Source organism: Pollachius pollachius (assembly GCF_949987615.1).
Source record: "Pollachius pollachius genome assembly, chromosome: 16".
Taxonomy (NCBI): Eukaryota; Metazoa; Chordata; class Actinopteri; order Gadiformes; family Gadidae; genus Pollachius; species Pollachius pollachius.
In genome coordinates this window covers 4,108,670-4,132,960 of record NC_136949.1, presented here as the reverse complement: position 1 = coordinate 4,132,960, position 24,291 = coordinate 4,108,670, and the positions used below count along the sequence as shown (strand labels likewise).

Below are 24,291 nucleotides of genomic sequence, written 5' to 3'. Positions count from 1 at the left end.
CGGCTGCTCTGAGATCATCTGTCATACACACACAAACAAACACACACGCACATATAAACACACAGACATACGCATACAAACACACACATCGCGTTCCAAACCGTTAAACTGAGGGTCAACACATGAAGGTACACATGGGAGTTTAAGAGCCGCATAGCTACGTCTCAAAACTAAAATCGAGTTATGCGTCTCAGCTTACCATCTTACCCACCCACACTCGACACCCGAGCGGGTCTCACGTTGGATCGCTATATCTCCGTTGTCATTGCTATTTCTAACACAATCGCAGACAATAACAGTGAATTATCCTCCCAGAGACCCCCAGGGGTCCGTGGCCATGGGGGGGGGGGGCCTCAGGACGGCTTGGTCTCCTCCATGCACCAGTTACGGTTCACAAGGTTGTCTGGCTCCGTAGAGTGGGGTGGAGGGTGTCACTTGTTAAAAAGCCAAACCCCCTCTTAGCGGCTTGCTCGAATGGTCACGCGCACACAAACGTAAACAAAAGCACGTACACACATGCACCCAGACGCATGCTCGCCCTGCTAGCGCGCGCACACACACACACACACACACACACACACACACACACACACACACACACACACACACACACACACACACACACACACACACACACACACACACACACACACACACACTGGGCTCTCCTAAGCACTGGCTCAAGCGACCCTGACAACAGAAGTGTGGACACTTTGCCCTCTCCCTCTCTCCGCCTCTCCTTCTCTCCCTCTCTTCATTTGCCTCTCTCTCTCCCTCTCTTACTCTCCCTCTCTTACTCTGCCTCCCTCTCTCCTCTCTCTCCCCCTCTTCCCTCTCCTCTCGCTCCCTCTCCTCTCTCTCTCCTCTCTCCTCTCTCTCTCTCCCTCTCTCTCTGCCTCTGAGCTGACCGGTGCTTGGCCGCCCTCTGGTAGTCCAGACGGTCGGGGCGTTGGAGGGCCCGCGGGCCGGCACCTCCGCCTCCCCGGGGCTGTGGACTGTAAAGTGACATTCGGAGCTGCCAGTCCTCAGCCTAATGGTCTCTGTAGCAGACCTCCCCATGCCCCCGGCCACAGCCCTGCCCCCCCCCCCCCCCCCCCCTCGAGGATGATGATGATGACAATGAAGGTGGTGGTGGGGATGGAGATGGTGAAGAAGGCTTTGGAAGTAGGGCTGAAGATGGATATGATAGGGTGATGGTGATTGGGAGGAAGAGGATGAAGGTGGTAGTGGTGATTCTGATGATGAAGATGATGAAGGTAATAGTGGTAGTGATGATGCTGATGATGAAGGCTTTGGTGGTAGTAGTGAGGATGAAGATGATGAAGGTGATGGGGGGGTGATGATGCTGATGATGAAGGCTTTGGTGGTAGTAGTGAGGATGAAGATGATGATGGTGATGGCTGAATGCTTTGGGGGTGGTGGTGGTGGTGGTGACAATGAAGATGATAAAGAGAGGGTGGCGGTGATGATAATGATGATGAAGATGAAGATGGTGGTAATGATGATGACGATGACTCCCAACATTTATTTTGTTTACAAGATTAGTTATGTTGCATTATAGTATCATAATATTACATCATACGGCTGTGTTATGTTGCTTTATAGCATTGTTATGTAATGTATTGTGTTATTTTGGTGATAAACTCATCCCCACCAAACACAGTGATGTTTTGTGTAAATAAGTCTACTCTATAACTCAAGGCTGCGCTTGGCAGTGTGTGGCTAATTGGTTTGCTGGTCTCTCGAGCTCCTGTTGAATTAATTAGAACGAAGCTTTGCAAGGATCGCTGTTTTAAAGCGAAGCACACATTAACCTTCTCCCTGTAAGGGCCCCGGGGTTACACACAGGTAACACTGCCTTGAACCATACCCCTGTTTCCAATTAAATCCTTCAAATGTTATATTCCTTATTATTATTTACAACCAAGGCTAACGAATGAATGCTGCCCCTCCAGAAACCAAACAGTCGACCTCAGAGGTGTTGAATGTCAAACCGCCGTAACCCTTTATCGTGCCGGGTGTGTGATCCGGAGAGACACGGAGAGGTGAGCAACATCTGGGGTCGTCTGTACGCGCGTCACGATCCAGCCACGTCCTCGCGTTTCACCAACTGTCAAATTCATAAGCTTGAGTTGGAGCGTCGACTCAGAGCCATCTGTGATCCATTAGTAGGATGAGAGAGAGAGAGAGAGAGAGAGAGAGAGAGAGAGAGAGAGAGAGAGAGAGAGAGAGAGAGAGAGAGAGAGAGAGAGAGAGAGAGAGAGAGAGAGAGAGAGAGAGAGAGAGAGAGAGAGAGAGAGAGAGAGAGAGAGAGAGAGAGAGAGAGAGAGAGAGAGAGAGAGAGAGAGAGAGAGAGAGAGAGAATGTGGGGGAGCAGAGCAGCAATACAGGGGAGTGAGAGGGAAGACGCTCACCAATCACAGCCTTCCCTTTCCCCGGTATCAAAGAAAGCGTTGCGTGCAATGCTTTTTGTGAATTAGCTTTTGGGGAAGGGCCAGTTCTTTTTATTTGATTAGATTAATATTTTATCCAACCAAAGTAGCTCGCGCATAACTTTGAGGGGAAAGACATCATAAATGTCACGGTAAATTGGGAGTTTATTAGTGATGCGTCCACAACTAAAGCGTCCCACATCATAACTTCTCATAGGAGCGGTTCCCCCAGCTTTCTTATATGCAGCGAGGATGAAAAGATTGAATGTTACACCGGGTTTGTAATTGTGCCAAAACTACTGTTCTGTCAGGAAGCCCTCATGTCAGATTTAAGCATTTATTGCATGAAATGTTAATACACTTTAGTTTGGCGGTGTGGTTCCACTCATTTCTGGTGCTCCTTGCATGTTGTAGGAATTAAATCATGACTTAGAATTGTCGGATACAGAATACCATCATTTGACAACAGGAAGCACTATACAATCCCCAATGGGGTACATCAGATATCTCAACCCATAGGTTACATGTATAGGATATATATTGTGTATAGGCTACACATAATATAGAGTATAGCCAAAGCAGGTGGTGGTGGGTGAAATTCTGCTTAGCACACTTAACTTCATGTAAATTCAAATAAATATCAGTGCAAGTGCGTCTGATTGGACCGCGTCAGCTGTCAGCTGAGGGGGCGCATGACTAAAGTCTCCGGACAGAACTAGCCACTCCCATTTAATTATATTCCAAAGATTAGTCTGCACTCACAGAGGGTAATTGTATGAGGGATTTCTGTTCATTTTGATGATTGAATGACAGGCTATTGTTTCCATCCTCTTTAATGAGGTATCGGTCTGTCCAATTAACCCTTTCGGCCGACAAAACACACCACCGCCTGTGGTTTAAGTCAAGTATAACTGAACCCGGTTCAACCTAACAAGCACTAATGAACACTTTCCAAATACGTGCATAATTCCGTGAGCTTGCCCGACAGGGTGAGACACTGTTGCCACCAAGTGGTGTGAAACAGCAGCGTCTGGTATTGACGACCACTAGTCGTCCTTCATTATTTCTCGCTGACGTCGCAGGCTTGCGCCGGAGTCTCAACGGGCGATTCCAGAAGCATAAAAAGTTTAGTGGGAGCAGATGGAGCAGGTGTTTCTCTGTTTTCTTCCATTTATTTTCAATCTGTTTCACCGGGCGTTGCCAACCCAATTAAAGCGGGAAAAACACTATCGAAATCCAATTGTTTAAATTAGGTTTTAAAAAAGTTTTGATTTGCAGTTCAGCTCTTTAAAATCGCTGATCGTGGGGAAGGAAACCAGTGGTACACAGCAACAGCTCAGTGTCAGCTCAGTGGCCCCTTTTGTTTATTACCACCATGTCTCTTTTCATTCCTGACTGACAGTTGGGGGTCGAGGTCAGGTTCAAAGGTCCTATCATCGTTCCTTGTCTCCCACTAATCACGTCCTGAGCCCTGACAGATCGTCTCTCTCCCTCACTGCTTCACGACTTTTGCTCTCTCCCCTCCCCGCCCCTCCTGATAGGTCGAGAGGTTGTGGCCTTGTCGGCCAATGGGATCCCGCCTCTCGAGTTGTTAGCCGGCAGCTGTTCGGCTGATCTTTGGGAGAACATACTGGGCTTCTTTGAGTATCAGCTCATTCGGTGGAGTGGAGTCAATGAGAAGACTCTTGGTTGAAGGAATTCTAATGACATCGAGCCTTTTCACAGCGGCATCATCTTAGGATAAACACAGGTGTCCCTCATAACCCTAATTATGGGTGGGCTTTTTAATTTAGTGGATTTGGCTTAGAATCCACTTCCCCACCATCAAAGACATTCAAAAAGTGAATCCCCCAAATGTTGAGACCCTTCTTGTAGTTCAGAGGTGGCCCGTTTTGATCCAACATGTACTCAAATTGAGAAGACTTAAAGATAACTTGAATTATTCTAAATATTATGATTTGCATATCTATAACATTGCCGTGGTCTTCGTCTGTTTTGGATTTCTATTGTAAGGTTTCACATAATTCTGGCCTTTTTTTGTGAGCAAGTAGTCAAAAAGTTGTCTTTCCCATGCCTGCACGTAAGCTCTGTTCTCAATGGTCCAGACTCCGTAGCTTCGTAGCACCTCTAGTTATGATCTCCGGTTCAAATAAATATGGTTTAGGAAAGTGGAGCTTAAAGACCTGGCTCTACTGTTTGCAACTAACACCAGCCTGCTGCTCAGAAGGTATGCTAGGGACGTGGCCCGCGATAACATTAAGGCTAGTAATAGGGCTGGGCGATTAATCAAATTTTGATCGAGATTTCGATTTTAGTGTCAAACGATCACAAAACTAATATAATCGAGTTTTCGATATATATATTTTTTCATTAAATGTTTTATAGAAAGGGCAGAACAGCTGGATACATATCTGTACAATATTTTAGATTTGAACATTTTCTATTTGACCATTTTGTGTATTTTTTAAAGGCGAAATTTCAAAGTTCCCAGTTACAAAGTGTTTTTTGGGAGAGACATGCTGAAAAAATACGGCATGTTTTCAAACTCAAAAATAATCGTTTGAATAATCGTGATTTCAATATTGACCAAAATAATCGTGATTATGATTTTTTCCATATCAAGCAGCCCTAGCTAGTATGCATAAATACACTCCGCTGTGATCATTTCCTGCCATCCGGGCTCCCATTAGAGTGGAGGCTAAGGGAAGCAATGTGATAATGAATGATAGGGAGGAATTGTAAGCATTTGAAAAACACTTTAGAGATATATATGAGTGAGTCGGCAGCTCTGTCTGCCAAGCGAACAGTGACAAAGTCATTCAATAATAGTGTAGGGGGGCCATTTCTGTTATATCTGAGGTAATGTCTGCTCTGTTGATGTTCTAGGCTGTGGCTTCTCCCCCCCCCCCCCCCCCCCCCCCCCCCGCCCCCCCCATCTTGCTCTGCTAGGGAGACGATGATGATGATGATGATGATGGTGATGGTCCTTCATGCACTCCTAAAATACAATTTATGGGTCTTATATTAAGACTGTTTATACTCTAGTAACCATAAATAGACATCTTATTATAATGTCATTGATTATTTAATGGATTAATGAAACCCCAACTCCAACTGAATGTACAAGACACGTATTATGTATTACACCTATGTATACATAGCACATAGGTGTACTACATAATACATGTATGATGTACCTCATCTATGTATTGTATCTGATGTCTCCGAACTCCCAGTGTGAACACTCGTTTATAAAAGTAAGCCTAATGCATCATTCAAACCAGCATGATGAAATGTGGCTTTATTCCTCCCATCCAATTTAAGCGAGAAGCATAATAATACTATTAACAACAAGGCATCACTTTATAGTAACCTGACCGCAGGATGTGGGGGCTGGCTTGCTTGGAGACAGAGCCCCCAGCAGCAGCACTGTGTAAGGGCTGTGATACGATGATGGAAGAGGCTGCGTTGCGGAGCTGGCAGCCGCGCATTGGGAAGCGTAATAACATGCCAGGCTGAAGGCCACCACCAATTTGTCTGGCCGCTCGCTCCCTCAAAAAAGTGAATGAGTAAGCACTGCCCTTATGCCAAGATTAGCATACTCATCTCGGCTTCTTTTCAATTGGTCCGATTCGAAAAGAGGCTTTAAAAATAGAAAACGTTTAACACGTAAAGGAAAAGAAAATTTGTGTCTGGGTGGAAGTTTTTCCGAGTCACACATTTTTTTTTAAAAGAGGAGCCTTTTTTTCGCACCGTTTTTCATTTTTTCTGCTACATGTCGTTTTTCACAGGAGTAATTCTGTGATGGAGAAGGAAACGAGGGCAAGGCCGTGGCATTGGCCGTGAACAGCATATTGTTTTTCTCCGGTCGACCTCAGCACAATGTCCTTCCCGTTGACCCACACATTCATTTCGATTACCTTCCTTTGTGTCTCCATCCTCGCAGTACATTACCTACATGGTCACTTGTGACCTGGACGCCATGCTTTTTAAATTGCGTCCTTCGGGGAAACATACAAGACTTCTGTCTTTTTCACACAGAAACACATTCCAGCACCACTCATGTTTTTGGTTCATGGCATGACACCGCAAATCAATTCAGTAATGTGCGAGGCGCCGGTAAACTGAAAATTGGAATCATGCTTGCCATCCCTAATAGATTCTAAGAGATATAAATTGTGTGGCAGATTTAGTTGGGAAAATTGCGATTTTTATCTGCCTTCCACACTTGTCCTGTCTTTACTGATCCTGCAAGGCATTTGTCAGGGTTCTAGCTGAGGTGGGGGGATACCGTGTCCATTACAGTGGCTCAGCATTGTATGAAACAGTCCTATTATGGGCTGCGCTGCCTGTTCCCTTGTATTGTTATAAATAATGCTCCCTCTCCTGTTGGCGTCCATTTTAGACAGCATCGATCCACCAGGAGATTGAAAAGAGCAGGAAGGCCGACGTGGCTCTCAAACCACAACTTGGAAGACCTAAAAAATTGTAAATCAGGAAAGTATTGTAAAACACGAATAAAATGAATACGTGAATAAAACAAACTGATAAATGATAAAATGGCGCCGCACAGAGCCAGATCTATTCAAAGTTTGTCGGTTTTACCCCCAGGTATGATGGCGGTCAGGCATTACTGAGGCACTCCAAGCGCACTCCTTGCACCTCAAACATAATCCGTCTTTCTTACATACAAGACCCGACTAAGTGAGGTGGAAGTGACTCTGGATGTACTGTGACAGACCGCGGCTCATGAATACCGCATTAGTATTCCGTACGGCGTCAGCCAATCAGCCGCCTTCTGCATTAAAGTTCTGGGCGGCTATAGCGTAATGGGGGGGGGGGGGAGGTGCTTGTTTTGGTACATTTGGTGCCGCATTAACGACGACGCAATCAATATGTTTCTTCCGCGAGCTCCTTGGAAGACACTTCATATGAATCATGCAAATGACGCTAAGTAAACAAACAAATAAACAAATGAGTAATATATATATATATAGGTATAAATATCAATAAATAGCTTCTCTATTACCGCCAAGACATGGGCGTCGGGGGGGGTAGGGTAAAATGAGGCTAATACGTCTGAAGACAAACAGATAGACGTGTGAAGGACTCCCTGAAGGACTCAAAGTTCATGAATACTAATGCCCCTCTTTCTCCATGGCTTCCTAAACCCCCAAAACTAAATGTCCATGCCAGAGCAGTCCCTGGCTCAGCCGGGATTAGAGCGCTGTGTGTTTAGCTGGATGAGGCAGCGGGCGCAACGCAGATTTCAGTCCACAATCACAGCGTGCATTGGGCCTAGACTTTCTGTGAGTTCCTTACCGCTGAAATATCATCAATGGAGGAGGTGGGAGGGATTTATCTGGGATCTCTTTGCGACATCCATGGCAGGGAGAACCCACGAAATCGGCGACGTCTGAAACGGCATGGGGAATCTGACGGTAAGTGTGAGCTTTACTTGAGGGCTTGATAGCGTCTCTGCGTCTGAGCCGTTAAGACATGTTGAATCACAGAGGCACCCGGTTATTGTCCTTCCAGGCACACACGATGGTACTTGTCGTCATTGGGTGGGAAACATTTGGCAATATAGGGTAATTTAGTCATTAGTGCCTCACATGAGGTGAGCGTCCAGCTCTTACAACCACTCTAAAGCCCCCCCCCTCCGTGTCAGTTCCTCCTGCTAGGGAGTGGCTGAGGGGTGCGTTCACTGTCGCAGACTCCAGGTAATCAGTATCTTTAATGCAGTTCGGATAAACACGCGATGCAACAAGCTACACGATAAACTGCCAGCTAATCACACTCATTTTTTTGAATTTCTCAGTCTTTTCCTCCAGTTGGCTCCGTCCCTCGCCGGTCGCCAACGGCAACCATTCCGCGCACAGCCCCTCGTCGAAATTAAGGATAAAAATAACGCAAACACAGCATAACCCGAAGGAAGTATGATTAGTACGGTCATATGAAAATGGATATAATTAATAACAAGTGCTTTCTGATGGCCCTCTGCCTGGACCCCGCCAACACCACCACCACGTTTACCCCCCTCCCTTAGAGGAGCTGGTCGGGGGGGCGCCTTGGCTTGCGAGTGATACACTCTGCGCTAATGAAAGGTGTCCCGTCAGCAGGAGGTGCAGCTGCAGCACCGCCGGCCTGACGGATGGAGGATGGAGGATGGAGGGAGAGCTCCACCTATACAGGCCTCCCTGGCTGGCACCGCTACTGCGGAGGAGAGGGGGGACAAGGAGATGGGGGAGGTAGAAGGATAGAAGTGGGGGAGAGAGCAAGGAGATGAGGGAGGTTGAAGGAGGGAGGGCGGAGGGGTAGGCGATGAGAGAAATTGGGATGGCGGGAGTGATGGAGAGAGAGATGACAGAGGGAGAAAGAACGAGAGAGAGAGAGAGAGAGAGACGGAAAGGGAGGGAGGAGAGAAGGAGCGATATCCCTCGGTGGGATGGAAGGATGTCCCGGCCAAGAAAAGCCCAGCTAAGTGATTCATTTTTGGTCAGGGATCCGTAAGCAAATTACTGATTGAGATAAGTCCCCTCATTGTTGCCGGGGAAGCCCAAGAAGCAACACTTTGCTGATGGAATCTCCACTAGTGGATTTGATCTCGATTTTAATTGAATATGCGGTTTTCATTTAATGAGTGTTGTGGCTGTATGGCTGTGCAGTAAATAGTAAAAACTCACCTTTTGTTTGGCCATATTTGTCAAAATACGAATGTGTGTAATAAAAACTCCTGGGCAAAGTGTACGAAATATGCTCATAACTGTATACTTCTAGATATTATAATCTAGATACTAATTTTTAAATAGGGGAGACCGGGGATAGTTGTAACACGGGGTGAGTTGTAACGCCACCAATTCCACCAATCAGGGATAAGATATGAGCCATGTGACCGTTTCAGGCTCCTCCTCCTTCCTTTACGATCACTCATGGAAATGTTCCACTAGTTGGCGCCATTTTCCCAGGAGTTACGATAGAAATCCAAATTTTAAGGTAAGAAAGTAACTTCTTTTTTTTAATGTTTTTTTTCTAGTACTTTTACCGTTGTAGATAAATTTGTATGAGTTATATCAGGTCAAACTAAAGTTTCTCTAGTATATAATGGTGTATCTCTCCCTTGCTAATGTCAAAGCACCATGCCAATACAGCTAGTTTAGCAATAGATGACAGGGCGGGGAAGGTTGTAACGCATGTTTTGTATCCCCTTACATACAAAGTTGATACCAGTGAAGATGTCGAAGATGATGCCCTGTTCTCAAAAAACAACAACTGTTCAGCTCTCTCTCTCAAGAGACACAAATACACACTCACAAAGTATAAACGTTATGCTTTTTATATTTTGTCAATATTAATATACATTACATATTAATACGTTAATATGATCTGTATTGTCTATGTGAAGAATGGATTGTGTGTTATACGATTCTATTTTTTCTGTATACCTACAGTAACTGAATGTAGCCTACCATTATTCATATAGGCATAGGATATAGATGTCATCCAGCCTGCCTTTGCCAATGTATCACACACATGCACACACACACAGACCCACACACACACAGGCACACACGCACACATACACACACAGGATGCATATGTCTTCATTTACAATACAGTTTAAGAATATTTTGTTTGGTGAATCTATTTTCAAACCCTGTTGTTTATACTTATCATTAAATCAGCATATTGTTTTTTTTTTGCATTTTGTCTACCTGTTACAACCTACCCCAGTAGGTGTTACAACCTACCCCGGTAGTGGGGCAGGTTGTAACAAAGGTATACATTGTATTTGTCATAATCTCACAAATTCTGTGATATAGTTGAGGAGATTTAAGTGTTCGCCACTTGTTGGTGACAAATGTGGGTACTTTGCCTAAAAAGTCCAGAACTGTAGCTTTAAAAAAAAAAAAAAGTAGTTTTAGGTGCTGAAGAAAAATGTGTTACAATCATACCCTGTCTCCCCTACTATATTAGATACCAACAGGGGACATCAGACCGAAAAAACATCAAGGCAACCATTTGGATAAGCATATCCACTCAGACCCATTGAATCATTGCCTGTTTAAAGGGAAGAAAGTTCCCTCCTGCATATATTGGCTCATTTAGTCTCTCTTCTGACAGAGTTTGCCAACAAAAAACGTTTTTTGCTTCCTGCTGAACTTTGGGAATCAATGGAGAATACCTAGTATTTGCTATCAACCTTGTACAGCTGTTTAAAGTAAAGCAGCAGCCATGAATAGTGAAGCAAACTTCCACTTGGCCTAGCTGTTGAACAGGACACGCACACACAAATGTGCACGCACACACACACACACTCACACACGTATACACACGTACACAAACATTCAAACACATCCACACACAAATGCTCTCTCACACACACACACACACACACACACAGAAACACAAATACACATACATGCACGTACATGCACACACACACACACACACACACACACACACACACACACATACACTCACACACACGCTCTCCTAAGAATTCCACCTGCCAAATTACGCTAAAAGACGCAGAACCCCTCTTGGGTAAATATGGAGAAACAAAACTGACCGTCAGGCTGGAAAATATCCTTGAATCAGGATTTATAGACCGACTGGGCTGGGAAATCGACAGTTCGGAACTATTATTCTTCTGGGAGACAATCATAAACCTGGAGCCCTAAAACTCTCCGAGAGGCTTCTTGTACAAATCCATATTCATTGTTTGTGGAGCATCTTCCAGATGTCTCCAAAGGGACTGTTTGTTACGTTTGAATGTTTCACAATGAGACACAACAAGAGGTTTAAAGCGTAATCGAACCTTCCTGTTTCAGCTCAAATTCGAACACCATGTGATAAAAAGGAATGCCTTTGCTGGAGTTGTAGGAAGGCGGATTATCTCCACGGTTACGACCCAGACCAACTTGGTGATACTTTTTTATTACCGTCCAGACAGTAGGGTTAACTAATAGGGAGAGAGCAGACAGCGATAGAAGGTAAAAATCAAAGGTGTGTGGGTTCCCGTATCGACAATGCTGTTAACACCAGGGAGATTCATGGAGTTGATGGGGGGGGGGGGGGGGGGTACCTGAGCTTTGGGTAACATGGGCAGGACGGGGGAAGGGGATTTATGTCCCTTTCGACCCGAACCCGGGAGGTATTGGATATGTGGTGGGCGAGGACACCTCCATACAACCAGTGGCTGAGGTGAGATGGTCATTTCTTGGTTGAAGCGGTAAGATGATGTCATTTGCTGGAGTTTCGCCACCACCATCAAGATTGAAGCTAAATAGTGGCCCTAGTTTTTGTCTGTTGCTGATGGGGTCTCGTGATAAGAGTGTTTGACTCCCAGCCAAAAAGGTTGATGATTCGAACCCTGACGTTTGCAGCCCTCATGTAGGCATCCCTGAGCAAGACTTTCAGCCCCTACCTGCACACGGTACTCGTGCTAATAGTAATAAATTAATTCACATTGGAGAACACAGTGGTCTTGATTCTCCCAGCATACTCCACCAGCAACGAATGGACAACACCAGAATATATAAAATAAAGAAAAGGGATGGGTTGTGTTACTGTTATGTATTGTTTTAGGTCTACGATTTATAATTCAAATACAGTGAAGCAAATGACGACTGGCAGATATGGATGTGGGGGTTATCTTGGATCCGTAGATTAAAGGTCATTTAGGATATTGAACATGTTCAGTGTAACGGACTTGGTTCTATAATTGTCAAATATCGAAAGGCCCGTCTGACACGTTGATCAGAGCACCCACTCGCTGTGAGTGCGAGTGCGGTATGACTGCCCCCGTGAGGCCAAAGTCGGTAATACAAACACATCATAATAATCAACCAATTAACACGGCTTGTGCGGTAACTTAGACTTTTTTAACAGAAGCCCTCCCACCTTTATGTTGAGTCTTCGTTGAATTACATTAATTTAATATTGCCTGTTTTAAATGTAAAAAAAAAACCAAAAAACGTTGTAGGACAATATTGCCTTTTAGCCTTGTTGACTGTTGCATAAAGAGTGGGCAGAAAAATATCGGTGCACATTTCGAAAATGTATAGATGTGATTCCGTGCAAAGTCACTACACTCTCACACATTGGAGATTGTACATTGAGCGCATCGACAGGCATGATTTTGCGTGGCGGTCACGTGTTCAGCAGGCGGACAGGAGGAGCGTCGTTCTACGCTCGCTGACCACGGTGCACCTTCTCCCAGAGACGCTGAGGAAACCCATTCTAAATAATTAAACGGACTTCATATCGCCAGTAAGCATTTGCTATCTAATTGCGTCTGATTGTACGGTTAAACCTCGTTCCGTCCACCGTCTATCCCCTTTCCAACAATGTAGCTGCATGTTGATGTTGTTCATCACTATTTGTTTTATCATCATGTCATCCAATGTGTGTGGTGTGGCAGTCGTGCTTAGCCCACTAAAGCCTGCCTCCGAAAGGCACGAAATCTGGCGGTTTGTTTCTTTTACACATTTTTCCTAGTACCGAATTTAGATCAGTATTGATCAATATAGGCCTATTGAATAATCGACGTCCAAAAAAATAATAAATGGCTGTATAGCCTCATATGTTCCCGATGAGGCGTAAATAATTCGTTTAGTATTAGTAATAGTAACATATTTGATGGATATCTCTTGATGGTAGTCCTAACGAGAAACCACAGAGCAAAGATTGGGAATCGGATAAAAAAAAAAAAACAATAACGTTATTTTTTATATATTTTGATTACTAAATGAGGACGAAGACTTGTTCATGTGGGGATATCCTTGCTTAGCACATAAAAAAAGGAATTAACACATGAATAAATACTGAAATAAATAAATAGATATAAAAGCATAACTAATGCGTCAAACTTAAGCTATCAAATATGGCATCTTTCTTTCTTTCATTCTGTATTTCTTTCATGCTTTCTTTAGATGGATGAATCAGAGCTTAATTGTTCCCATGCGGTCATCTTGACCTGAGGGTGACCGTGGTCCTTAGTGACCAATCACAGCGCAGAGTGGATCATAACAGTCGACCGTCCGCTCCACTGTAGTAACGCAAGCCTCTCCTCTCCTCTGCTCTTCTGAATATTGCCTTAGTCCAACGCCTTCTCTGCCGCCAACACTTCTTAAAGGTGAGTTCTAAATAGCTTGTACTCTGAATTAATGTACTTTGCCATAGCTTTGTAGTAATTCATATGAAAAGGTAGTTTAGCCTAAGACTAACATCCCTTTAACGCTTACGTCTTTGTTATTATTATTTTAAGATAAAAATTGATTTATCCCCAAAGGGAAGTGAAGGAAGTAATAATACAAATAAGATAAATACACATAAGAGAATTCCCACAATACACATATGTACAAAATAAACAGAATAGAATAAACTCAAGGTAAAGAAAAAAAACATTTGTACAATACACGATCAACAGAAGAAAAAAAAACAAATTGCTCTTCCAATTCCCTCCAATGACCCATCCTCTCTTCTCCTCCCATGATTGGCTGATGGTGCTTCAGGGGGGCGGAGCCATGGGATGTGGCGGCAGCAGGATGGACGTGCTGGAGCCCCACTACCTGGAGAGCTGGACCAAGGACACTGAGTCCACCTGGCTGGCCAGCACCGACACAGACATCCCCCTGTCCTCCATCCAGAGCCTGGCCTCGGAGAGCTCCTTCGACACGGGCTTCACCTCCGAGAAGACCAGCACCCCCGGTGAGGGAACCATGGGCCGCTAACGAGGAGCTAACTGCTGACCAGGGGCTAACCGATAACCAGGACCTAACAGCTAACCCCTGAGCTAACCGCTGTCCATCATTAACACCCCCTTGGAAATCCAAAATGAACTGAGAGGTTCCACAGTAGTACGCATGACTGGGAAATCGTCTATCGATGTCAGGCTACCTTCAAATGTCTTTAGCATGTGAAACGAAGATCTCCTGCACCCCAAATGCAACTCAAGCGGCCCCCCAAACAGGCCCCGACCCCCAGCTTGGGAAACCATTCTAACGCGCGTCAATCTTTGTTTTGTTCGCAGTGCCGGACATCTTTGAAGACGGCCTACCCCACCCTGCCCAGGCCTACGTGAAGGTGTGTTCCTCTCTGTCGGAGGCCAGTCTGGACGAGGAGACGGAGGCGAAGACCCTGCCCCCCAAGCCCCCCTCTCCAGACCAGGGGCCCGCGGTACCCCCCGCCGGGACCACGCTGCAGCGCAGGAGCGTGCTTCACACCGAGGAGATAGTAAGATGTCTGTCTCCTAAAGAGATATTAGTATCTAGTGGTTCAGCTTTCTCTCTCGTTATGTTTTTTGTATATAATCCATGAATGAGCAGGTAGGGGTTAGGCGTCTTGCTTTTGGAGGCCTACAAGTAGACTTTAGACTTTAGACTTGGGGTTTGAACCCAGAACCTTTGGCGGGGGGTATGGAGCCCCTAGGGCCTAGCCACACGACAATCGTTGTAATTATTCTGGCTAAGCTATGGCTATGGCTCACCAATGTTTAATAACTACAACATTTCATAGATAATTATTACAATAAATATGAATTTCACAATTTCAATTCAAATGCAGTCCAAACCTATGATAATATGTACCTAACCTAATCATCCTTGAAAACAAAGCTTTATTTAATTAACCAACTGATAAATGAACATCATCTGTCCTGAATTCTTTCATAATCAAAGTAAACGCAGAGGTATCTGTATATTTAAGACAGGGTTAACGCTTGTCTCTATCCCTTTAAGCGTACCATCGTATTGTACTCATGCGTTCCGTTCCTAACTCCATCAACATCATCTCCCCTCCGAACGTACCAAACCCCTTCCTCAGACCAAATGGCAGAACAACAAGATGTCCACCAAGCAGGTGACCATCACGGTCACCCAGAGCGTCCGGCAGGTGGACCAGCGAGGCAAGGTCCAGAAGAAGTCGCTCACCACCTACGAGGTGCTGAAGCCGCTGGACCCCGCGCTGGGCCGAGGGGAGAAGACCCCAGCCCTGCCCATCGGCACGCGCCAGCACGCCACGCCGGAGGAGAAGCCGTGGGAGCCAAAGTCGACCGTGCGATGAGGTGGGATCGGGAAGAAACCGTTTGACCGTTTTTTAACCGTTGCCGAGGTGTGACGGAGGAACTTGGGTCTGGGTACCGGGGATTTGCCGTCGTGTGTTTACAGTGTGTGTTTACTGACAGGACCACCGGTGTGTTGAAGGCAAGCAGAGGGGGCTGCAGTCGCTATGGTGTTTAGGACGTAGCTTTGCCGTTTTTAACTGCGTTGTTACCGAGAAACAGTACTTGAGTATTTAGAGTGTACGTTTACTGAAAGGAACGAACCAATGAGAGAGGAGGGCAGAGATTTCCTCAAGTTAGGTTTTCTACGGTGTATTAGTGTTAACTGTCTGCCTTTTGCTGCGCTGCTCCTACAGAGATGTTTTGGACTATTTATATACATGGGAATATATGACTGAATGTATCACTCCTCGCTTTGACATTAGCCTTGAATGACAATCGTGGTACATATAATACGCTGAAATCACCATTATAAATTAATTTGTATTTTATTCACGTTTGATTAATAATCGTTTTAATGCAGTTACCAGCAGCATACGTTACGTCTCAGGAAGGTGATGTATCGAACACTTATACTGCACTAGGTCTGTGAAGATGATGAATTCTAAAATGTCTGTGCACCGTTTGTTTTATGTATTTATATTTTTCCATGTGAAAGTACAATTGTCTGTTAAAATTATGTCGTCTTCTTTCGCACCTCTCATGTTCAGGGATATTTTTCCTCTCACAATGAACAAGTAACATCCATATAGAGTCAAGGTTCAAAGATTCAAAGATATAAACGGTCCTGAAATCACTACACAGAACTGGAACGACGGATAGATGTTTAAAACACACATTTGATCTCTTCTCTTGGATGTTGACAGTGTCATTCATGCTCCTGCCTTAATGATCTAATCCTACTATTCTAAGTAATAAGGAAAGGGTCACATTGTAATAGTAGATCTCCACAGCATCACTTCTTCAGCGCCAACAGAATGAGGGATTTGACGTGCACCTATTCAGAGGATATGGCTTCAAGAGTCCGGGTCTGTCTGTACATTTGGCAACGCAGAGCTCTTAAAGGAACTGCATGGTTTGTTTTCTGAGGGTCAGCTCTGCGTGGGAAGCGTGTGGATCTGTCGCCGCTCATCGTACTCCATCCTTCCGGCTCGGAACGCTGGCTCATCCTGCTGCATCCACGCCTCCACGGAGAACTCTGGAAAGAAGAAGTCGATCTCGCGCCCCGCCGACTCCATGGAATCTGGTAGGAGGGAGAACGGAAGGGAGCTTTTTTAGAAAGCACGTTTCAGAACCGCCAGGGTTGTACTGTGCAGCAATGGAAACGTACAGCATAAGATACTGTATGACGGACAGAGGATGAATTCATACGCGGGTTGATAACTCCGGACCGGACACACACACACTAAATTTCCACAGAAGATTGACATCTCTAGAATAATTGCCAACAACTCTTTAGGATTGGAGATAAAAAAAAAAGCACTGAAGAATAGAAGTACCGTTAGTTAAAACAATTCTTCTACATTATGGAGTAAGTCATCCTTGAGTAAGATGCCCTAGCAACCTCCCTGCTCATTGATGACCATATATAAATCCCTGTAGGATGTTTGGTTGAAAGCATCTGCTAAACAACTACATACTATAAGAAGTAGTGAGTAGTTATGTACCTGAGCCATGGGTGGTGTTCCTGGTGTCAGTGAGTCCATACTGGCCCCTTAAGGAGGCTGGGGAGGCATATATGGCCCTGAACACTTTGGTGGGCCCCATCAGCTCTCTCCAGTGACTCACGGCGTCCACCCTGGCCAGGACGTACGCCCGCATCGGCCCACTGGGAAGGTTGGGGGGGGTTAACATGGAATGTTAACCACTTCAAACACTTTTTGTTGACAATAACAATCTGATCATCCCACTCCTCTCTCCGTTTCTCATTCTCATTTCGTTATTTTGCCGAGTGGGTTGAAAGGGAGGGTACGGTATTGTTTGCTTCTTGAACAACGTTCCAAGGTTAGCACTAACGTTTGTCGGTTACTGTGGTAACTGCTGCTAGGTCTCTGCTTAGAGCTTTGTGAGAGATGGCTGTGGGGTCATAGTAAAGGCTGATCTTATCTGTGGTTCTCTTTACACAACACCGGGGAGGGTATATTTTAAAGATACATGATGTATCTTGTTTATACATGTACATGTTTTTCATGTATATGGGATCTTATCTTAAACATCTGATTAAAACTGAGGACATATTTTAAGCAACTGGATTGTTGTAAATATTGCAGGCCAGAAATATGTGTCTTAGCCATTGTTTTATTGGCTGAGTGATGCTTTGCAGTCCTTTTATTTATCTTTATCAAATTCCATTTTCAACTTTACCTTGACATGAATTCAACAAGTCTTTGATAGAAGAATCTTCCTAGGAGGCAGAAAAAAAAAGCAGAAAGGTGTTACCTCTCTTAAGGCTGAAGGGAAACAAACAAAGAAAACTAATTCCACTGTGATTGTTGTGTTTCATAAAGACAACAAAACATAATTCACAAGAATCATTTCCATCAAGAGGAGGTTTAGGGTGACCAAAGCTTTCTCCTACAGACACATACCAGGATGGTTCTAGCTTTTCAAAGGAAAACAGCCAAAGCCACTTTGTACTCACAGGAAGAGGTCTTTCATTAGGAAAACATTCCATCGAGAAAGAAGATGAATCCTTTTTGTTATTGTAAATAAAAAAATAACCGTGTGTGTGCGTGATGCATATATGTAGGATATGTATACACACAGGATATTATTAGTTAAATATCAGTACTGCATCCATTATCGTAGTATCAGTACGATACTATGATAACGGATGCATACTGCATCCATTATCGCTCACCTGCATGTTCAACGTAAAACTTCTCAGAGTCCTGTTTCTTCCACGCGAGGTCTTTACATTTGACAATAACAAAGCTGTTGTCCAGGATCTTCTGATGAAGCGCCTGAAACCCGAGTCAAATCGTAAGTCCCCTCACTCTGATACACATCCCAGAATATAACATAGGGCTACAGCCTAAGCCACAATGAAATGATAATGCTTACGAATGTACGAGTTTGAATCTACAATGTGCTATTTGGGTATGAATTGTAAGCATGTTTTTTTTTATGCAACTCCAAAGCAAAACTAATGAAACAGCCTTACGGTGATCAAATCAAAGTATAATCAATTGAATATATGAACATATAGACATTTCTACACGTGAAAGAAACAACCATATGAATGCAAATGTAATGTTAATTTGTGTATCCGTCGTGCAGTGTGCACAAAAACCAACCTCCAACACCAGGGGGTGCGCCACGCCGTCCGGTTTGATGACCGCCAGGGTGAGTTGGAGGGCTTTGGCCAGGCGTGCGGTTAACAACATGGCTAAAGAAAGGAAATCAAACGGTAATGAATGAGTTCACCTCGCTGAATCTTCTATGGATTCAGCTGAATTGAAATCACAACCACCGTCCGTGCATATGAATTAAACGTTTAGTAAGGTGGTTGGAAGGAACGGAGTTTGGATAACAGATGATTATCTCGGGAAACGAACATGATTATAAATAAATGTATCTATTCTTTAACACTGGAACGGTTTGTTATCAATAAATATTAATTCATTGTTATAAATCATAAATAAGCAACATTAATAAAAGTTAGCGTTGCGAGAGACAGATGTATCGTAAGAAATATAGAAAGATTACCTTACACCTACGAAGATGAAGTCGTTTAATTATGAAAATATATTAATGGATAAGGCATTTAGGAAAATGAAATATAATGCATGAAAAGCGATCTGCTATTGCTTTCATTTCGCTATAGAATATTGCTGTTATTATTTGGTCCGTTCGCTTAAGTGGTCCCTCTAAACCTCAGTCTACTTGGTTCCTCTTAAAGGTTCCAAGCTCGCAAACTAAATTAAATATACATTTTGTTTTACAATTAAAATTACTAATACCAAAGAGAGTGCTTAGTTGATATTTTTTACGTTATTATTTTACATCAATCAACCAAGCAGACATTCATGTAATTGATCGACAGTAAAAGGAACTGTTTTAAAACGAGGATGAACTTCAGAGAAACATTATTGACTATGGTACCTACTGACTACCGCATTACATTATCCGTAACGCTGATTCTACTCTGGCACAACAACAAGGGAACTTTAGACCTGCATAGTGTGGAAAAAAAGGCCATGTAAACTTTGACAAGTAGTGTCTGTATCATTATTCTCACTCAATGCCCTCTGTGTCTAAACAAATGGTGAGCACTGACACCTTTAAATTGATTGTCATGCCATGACTTGTCTTTCTTCCCGAACTAAATTAGGACCTTTATTTTCAGCCAGATACTTCCATATGTATACGAGACTTGTACCAGTGGAGTGAAACAAGATGTCCTAGCAAGTTGGACAGTTGGACTTTTTTGTAGGTAATATGATAAATGTGACAACTGTGCACTGACACTGACACTGTTTGAGTGCAGTTAAAGCTTACACAGTGGGATGGTTTGGGATGGAGTCTTTGGTAGTGTGGAAAAAAAACCCATAAAAAAACGATTTTATTTTTCACATGCATAAAAAGTATACATTGAAATGAAAAAGTGATAGTGCCGCAGAAGCAGTGCAATATAAGAGATGCAACCTGATTTACATAAAAGGCAAATCAGTAGTAAATATATATAACTGCTATGTTATCGCAGCATGTAAACAGTGTAATGAATGAAGAGGTGACTGTATGCAATGTCCAATGTTTTACTTTAGGTTTATTATTTTATACTTAAAACATTAAAAAAAATGTTAAGGCCTTCTTGAACGCTTTTCCGAAAACGTTCTCAAAAGAACACAGAACCACAGAGGACAGTGGCGGTGTGTGTGTGTGTGTGTGTGTGTGTGTGTGTGTTGGGGGGGGGGGGGGGGGAAGCAAAAGCTGACGTACTCTGCTCGACATGACAGCTTTTCCGCGTGAGGAATCCCATCAACGCAGCGGATCGCACATGTGAAGCCTGAAAACAATGCTCGCATTCCCACCAGGAGTCCCGATATGCTTCCCCCCCTCCCCGACAGAAGGAGGACTCTGTGGAGGTCTGCGGTTAGCATTCAGCGGGCAGGGGGACAGGAGGTTGGGGGGTCCAGCTATAGGTTTTACCCCGCACCTGCCCGTGTCACGTGACCTGGGAGGGCGATGCGGCAGCTGTTGGAGCCTGCGTGCGAGATGGGGAGGATGAATCGAGGTGTCAGTCCCGGGGAAAGGGAAGGGAAGGTGGGACGGTTCGGGCCGCGAGGCGACAGCACAGGAGAGGAAGAGCGCTCGGCTAGGAAGGTGGAGGGTTGTCTGCAGGCGTGTTGATTCAAAATAGCAAAACCTTTATTCGATGATTGCACAGCCCACAGCGAAATCTTCGACCTTCATTACAGCGTAGTGTGTTGTGGGGATTCTGCTGTAGTTGATGATTGTACAGTGAGTACGTTTGTGTGTGTGTGTGTTTGTGTGGGTGACTGTGTGTGTGTGCCTTCATTTATGTGTATGCCACTTTGTGTGTTTGTGTGGGTGCCCCTGTGTGTGTGCCTCTCTGTTTGTGTGACTTTGTGTGTGATTGTGTGCTTCCCGCCCAACGAGGTGACAACACAACATCAATCAATATTAATCCAACAGATACAACCATATTAAAACCACTCAAAACCCACATGCACACACTGGGCCTACACATGCTGAGATTTCCTAGCGGGACAGCAGTGATGTGCCGGTGACACATGTGTACACGACAATAGACAGACTGTCTCGGCCTGCTGTTGACTCTCTACTTGAATCACATCTTCAGCTCGGCGGGCTGATTCAGCTGTGATCTCTTAAAACCCACCCCCACCCAGTATCAGCCACCCAACCAAAACCCCACCACCACCACCACCACCACCACCACCACCTTCATCACCACCACCACCACCACCACCATCACTACCACCACCACCACCTTCACCACCACCACCACCACCACCATCACTACCACCACCACCTTCACCACCACCACCATCACCACCTTCACCACCACCACCACCACCTTCACCACCACCCCCACCACCACCACCTCCCGACGGGCCTATAGAACCCTCCAGTCCTGATATCTTGGTCTACCACTGCTGACTTGTGCTGCTGCTGGGGGCTCTGGCCTGCAGTTGTCTGTACCTTTTGGTGGGGGCGCGGCAGCTGATAGATGACCCCCTCCCCCCCTCCCACACACACCAGCCCCCCCATCGCCATCGGAGCCTCGGGTGTTCGTCAGCCATGTCACATTCGCTCATCTGTCAGAGAGCCATGCGGGAGGGAGTTCTTTCAAGGGGGGGGGGGGGAGATATGTATGTCTCTCTCTCTCTCTCTCTCTCTCTCTCTCTCTCTCTCTCTCTCTCTCTCTCTCTCTCTCTCTCTCTCTCTCTCTCTCTCTCTCTCTCTGTATCTCTCTCTCTCTCTCTCTGTATCTCTCTCCATGAAGACAGCATTCCTTTGATAGCATGCGCGCTCCCGGACTTAGGTCTAAATCTGGAGGGGCCTGCTTTCGTTTGAATTCGGTGTCGCCAATGAAATGGAAATGTGCGGACATTGTTTTTGTTTTGGGCGACAAACACCCCCATGACCCGGCTTGTGTTTCGATTTAGAGAGCGGGGATTATGGACTTTTACCGTCAAAGTCCTCCGACGGTACTTTTCTTCTATGTCCTTGACGTGGAATGAGTGACTGCCTTGTCCCTTCACACCGTCGGTGAATAATGGTTCTCACTGGAACCTGGCGGTGAGCTTAGCGTGTCAGCGGTTATGAGGTTGTCATGATGACAATGGTGGAGTACTGGTGGCGGTAATAAAACGTATTCAGATACTTCAAATATTAAATAAATCACTCTAGATAGAATGATAGATAGATAGATAAAGAGAGAGAGAGAGAGAGAGAGAGACCGAGGTAGATAGATAGATAGATTGACAGACAGCCATACGATGATCGATCAATAAATAGGTAGATAGTTTGTATTTGTAGGCCTATATGTTTCTGTCTGCATAAATTATATTCAGTGAATAAATGAACCCCAAAAACGGCCTCCTCATCCTCTTCTGTTCCACGGGCAGGACCGAAAATACACGTCATGGCAAAGCCGCTCCTAAAATATGACGTTTTGTCAACTTTTGACCCGCATACCCCCGGTGTACCCTGGGGTTTTTAATGACATGGTTGCCATCAGCTGTCACTCATACACCCATGGGCCCCTGCCATTACACCAGGGGTCTGTGACACCCCTCTGAAGAGGACGCCACACATTACCCCCCCCCCCCCTGGTGTCACATCCAACATCCCTTTTAAGTCTTTGTTGTTTTGGGAGAAGGGGAAGAAGAAGAAGAAGGGGGGACTGGGGGGGGAAGTGCTGGGGTCAGCCGTGTGCTTCCTGCCCTGACACCTATGGGGACGTCCAGGGCTGTGGGGGCGGCTTCTGAAGGCCATGTGGTGCTTCACCTACCGGTGTTTGGACAGTCCGAAACACCCGTAGGTAAAGACGATTGTCGTCTCAACTTCTTGTCTCTCTGTGATAGCAAATGTTTGAGTTGTATTTTGAAACTCATTTTAGTTCTTGTCGTTGTTGTACTGTAGTTTTACAAATGAAACACGTCGTAAAAGTTGTATTCATTGACTTATCTCTGAGCATTAGTTACCCTTGGTAGTGTCAAAGCTCTTAGGAAGAGGTATTTGATTAACATTTACAATTACAGCACACAAATAAACCAATAGCAAAAGGCCAGGCAAAGGCAACCTTCATTTAACAGATAATAAATATGTATTATATTTCATGTGAACACTAATCCCTTGAAAGATAACGGAAATGATAATTATGCATTTCATGACTATACATGAAATGTATCAAGCATTTTTGTATCATTATTGTGTACATATTCATTTTCTATATATTTTCTTCAATAACATTCCCAACCAACACTGCAGGATCATCCCCTGCAAAAATATCAATAATTAAAATAAGCATTTGTGTTTCAGAAACACATTGTTTTTCTTAAACCTTTAACTTCCAAACAACCGTCAAACCCCCCCCCGACTCCGAAGGAGCAGAGAAACCGCCCGCTCCACCTCGTCATCGCCGTCACCTGTTCTTTCTTAAAGCCTAAATGCCGGCGACCCCTGACCTTTCAGCTCCCCTTCTCCCGCTGTCGGCACGGGACCGCGCTCCTCGCGGCAGCTGTGTCAACCTCAGCCCGGCAGCAACTGGCACGCCCGCGAAGGACGCGGAGTTTAGCGGCATTAATGTCAGCGCACGTCATGAGTCAGCATCGGAGCGTGCCGAGATATCCCCCCGTCGTCATGGAGGGCCGACAACTGCTTTCCGTCGCAGACGTGACTTTACCTTTGGCCTGGCGGTTTTAGTCGAGGCCTTTTAGCTAAGGTGACTTACAAGTGAGGCTGGGATCAAGGGAGGAGCTGAGATCGGTCCGGTTCTGCTGAAGCTAGTTTGTAGAGAATAACAACTGAACAGAGAGCGGTTATAGAATCAGAACATGTGTGTCTCTGGTGGCGTCTTTGCTTTGTCTCTGACCGATACAACCAGGGTAGTGTTGGAGGCTTTAGTTCGGAGCTGTGGCGTGGGATACGATATTTCTCGTAGAATATGGTATCGACGGACTTGTCAAGAGTTTTCTTGTTTGTATCTTTTTTTCCCCCCGATTTATAATCGCCAGCCCCATCGTCCCATCTCCAGTCTGATCAACTCATCGACAAATTTCAGCTGAGTCTTTTTTCTTGTGA

The 24,291-nt window shown here is 44.9% G+C and overlaps 2 protein-coding genes across 2 annotated transcripts; one reads left to right on the top strand and one right to left on the bottom strand.

Annotated features, from left to right (window-relative positions):
- Nucleotides 1-13,963: 13,963 nt before the first annotated feature.
- On the top strand, nt 13,964-15,500 carry baalcb (BAALC binder of MAP3K1 and KLF4 b; the record flags this gene model as incomplete). Its single annotated transcript, XM_079753911.1, has 3 exons — nt 13,964-14,147; nt 14,470-14,672; nt 15,261-15,500. 3 exons carry the CDS (start codon nt 13,964-13,966, stop codon nt 15,498-15,500), a joined length of 627 nt encoding a protein of 208 aa, XP_079610037.1.
- A 531-nt stretch (nt 15,501-16,031) lies between these two features.
- On the bottom strand, nt 16,032-19,343 carry nme6 (NME/NM23 nucleoside diphosphate kinase 6). The gene is made up of 6 exons (XM_079753398.1): nt 19,207-19,343; nt 18,795-18,886; nt 18,359-18,461; nt 17,863-17,902; nt 17,166-17,326; nt 16,032-16,741 (listed from the first exon to the last, which is right to left on the bottom strand). The coding sequence occupies exons 2-6, from the start codon at nt 18,882-18,884 to the stop codon at nt 16,590-16,592; spliced, it is 546 nt and encodes a 181-aa protein (XP_079609524.1). The 5' UTR covers nt 18,885-18,886; nt 19,207-19,343; the 3' UTR covers nt 16,032-16,589.
- Between the last annotated feature and the right edge of the window lie 4,948 nt (nt 19,344-24,291).

What these genes read in the sequence shown, in the direction of transcription:
- nme6 (XM_079753398.1), bottom strand. Translation starts at nt 18,884, where the DNA reads ATGTTGTTAACCGCACGCCTGGCCAAAGCCCTCCAACTCACCCTGGCG. An exon ending in CGCACCCCCTGGTGTTGGAG is followed by an intron (nt 18,462 to 18,794) that starts GTTGGTTTTTGT and finishes CTCGGGTTTCAG; the next exon opens with GCGCTTCATCAGAAGATCCT. An exon ending in GAACACCACCCATGGCTCAG is followed by an intron (nt 16,742 to 17,165) that starts GTACATAACTAC and finishes CCCTCCTACCAG; the next exon opens with ATTCCATGGAGTCGGCGGGG.